The sequence below is a fragment of the Penaeus vannamei genome, chromosome 15 (genome assembly GCF_042767895.1).
Source record: "Penaeus vannamei isolate JL-2024 chromosome 15, ASM4276789v1, whole genome shotgun sequence".
In the NCBI taxonomy this organism is placed as follows: Eukaryota; Metazoa; Arthropoda; class Malacostraca; order Decapoda; family Penaeidae; genus Penaeus; species Penaeus vannamei.
The window spans coordinates 40,801,278-40,803,705 of record NC_091563.1 but is presented as its reverse complement, the minus strand read 5'-3'; the positions used below and the strand labels follow the sequence as shown (position 1 = coordinate 40,803,705).

The window sequence follows — 2,428 nt, the reverse complement described above, 5'->3', positions numbered from 1 at the left end:
GAAGCATAACTACCTTAACTGTAGCGATGACGTCAAACACAGGTGACGACGATGCTTATTAAACGATTCCATATTTAGATGTGGAAAGTAATATAGATCGAGTAACAAAATATAGGACTGATGATTCAGTTATGTTAAATAAAAAAGTGTATTATCTTATTCTGTGCTATCTGCAGTCAAATGTCCTCATTTTACATCACACACACACACACACATACACATATATATATATATATATGTGTGTGTGTGTGTGTGCGTATGTATGTATATGCACCAAAATTAATTGCACATGCTGGACTTCATCAGGGAGTTATTATATGTACATGTGATTATATACATACACAAGAGAGAAGAGAGAGAGAGAAAGGGGAGAAATGGGAGAATGAGAGAGAAAAAGGGATAAAGAGAGATAGAGAGAGAAAAGGAGGGCGGGGGTTAGAATGAGAAAGAGAGGAAACTCCAGGAGAGAAACATGATCTCTATATCTAAAATGTCTTTCCTTTTTACATCAGCAATCCGATCATATGCTTTACTTGTTTATGGGCGATATAAGTTGAATCATAAAACACGAGAAGGAAATTAAAGTTGCAAGAAGTCCATGTTAATTTTACTGTATATATTTACAGGTTCTGTGTATGTGAAACGATGTTGTGACTTATGCAGGTGTGACCAGGGCATTGGCAGCTCGGGCGCGGGCGAGGATGGACTTGACCTCAGCCACGGCGACCGTGTCCTCGACGAGGTCAGTGGCGGCCACCCTGAAACCGGTGAGAGGAGCAGCGGCGTACTTCCTCACCTGGACGTCCCCCTCGGAGTCCATGTAGGCGAAGCTGCCGAAGGTTCGGCCCATAAAGTCCCTGGTCTCCACACGGGTGTTGGGGCCGCCGTAGTGGCCGAAGGAATACTGGCCAGCCTCGTCCTGGGCGTGGAATTGGCCTCCCACGTGAGGGACGCTGAGGGAGGGCATGGGGGGTTCAGGGGCCATCAGGGGCTCAGGCGCTGCCACTACAGTGACGGGGACAGCGCTCTTGACCATAGGGGCAATCGGAGCCACAGGGAAAGGAGCAGCTGGAGCCACTGGGATAGGGGCAGCCGGAGCCATAGGAACAGGGACAGCAGAGGCCATGACGGCCGCGGCCTTCAGCAGCGGTGCAGCTGGAGCCACGGGGATAGGGGCAGCAGAGGCCATGACGGCCGTGCTCTTCAGCAGCGGGGCAGCTGGAGCCACAGGGATAGGGGCAGCTGGGGCCACAGGGACAGGAACAGCAGAGGACACGACGCCCGCGGTCTTCAGCAGCGGGGCAGCTGGAGCCACAGGGATAGGGGCAGCTGGGGCCACAGGGACAGGAACAGCAGAGGACACGACGCCCGCGGTCTTCAGCAGCGGGGCAGCTGGAGCCACAGGGATAGGGGCAGCTGGGGCCACAGGGACAGGAACAGCAGAGGACACGACGCCCGCGGTCTTCAGCAGCGGGGCAGCTGGAGCCACAGGGACGGGGACAGCAGAGGACACGACGGCCGTGCTCTTCAGCAGCGGGGCAGCTGGAGCCACAGGGACGGGGACAGCGCTCTTGACCACGGGATCAATCGGAGCCACTGGGATAGGGGCAGCAGAGGCCACGACGGCCGCGGTCTTCAGCAGCGGGGCAGCTGCAGCCACGGGGATAGGGGCAGCAGAGGCCATGACGGCCGTGCTCTTCAGCAGCGGGGCAGCTGGAGCCACGGGGATGGGGGCGGCGCTCTGGACGAAGGGGACTGGGGCAGCGACGACGGGGGCGACGGGGGCGCGGGCGGCGAGGGGAGCGCCCAGGTTGATGCCTGGCTCAGGGATCTTCATCACGGCGGGAGAGTTGGACTGAGCGTAAACCAGGGCGCTCGGAGCTGACACCGCCGGGTACACCTGCGGGGCCGCGCAGCACGAGGCCACCAGCGCTGTCAACACCTGCGTTGCGAAGTGTGTTAGTTACATTAGGATGAGGATCTTGGTCCGTGACTTGGGCTCGAGTTGTCTCAAGTCGATAGCACATTCATCAGTTTATCAAAATAATTTCTTCTTGCCAAAAATATCTTTCGGACATCGGTGACTGGCACTGTTTATATTCTCTGACTCTTCCAGTGCCCAAGATATTTGAAAAGTACTGTTTCCGTTCGGCTCTCGAGTATCCAAGCTCTATTTACCCAGGAAGATCATGAAAACCTATACGAATTTCCAGAAAAAAAAGATATTTTGACAAAAGCTAATGTACTGACATTACATAGCCAATGTTGTAGTCCACGTACAAGTTTCTATAGTTTCCTTAAAGAACTTAGAATCTATGGCAGCCCCTTCGCCCTCCTGCTAAGCTAGGCTACTTACGAGGATCATCATGTTGCGGTCGAGGACGATGTGGCGGCTGGCAGAAGAGACGGTTCTTATATACCCGCTCAT

The 2,428-nt window shown here is 54.2% G+C and overlaps 1 protein-coding gene across 1 annotated transcript; it reads right to left on the bottom strand.

Moving 5' to 3' along the window:
• Positions 1 to 573: 573 nt before the first annotated feature.
• LOC138864180 (calphotin-like) lies at positions 574 to 2,428 on the bottom strand. The gene is made up of 2 exons (XM_070130247.1): positions 2,357 to 2,428; positions 574 to 1,942 (listed from the first exon to the last, which is right to left on the bottom strand). The coding sequence occupies exons 1-2, from the start codon at positions 2,426 to 2,428 to the stop codon at positions 656 to 658; spliced, it is 1,359 nt and encodes a 452-aa protein (XP_069986348.1). The 3' UTR covers positions 574 to 655.

Coding starts and splice junctions, on each gene's coding strand:
- LOC138864180 (XM_070130247.1), bottom strand. CDS start 2,428: ATGAGCGGGTATATAAGAACCGTCTCTTCTGCCAGCCGCCACATCGTC. Junction 1,943..2,356: donor ACCGCAACATGATGATCCTC/GTAAGTAGCCTA, acceptor TTCGCAACGCAG/GTGTTGACAGCGCTGGTGGC.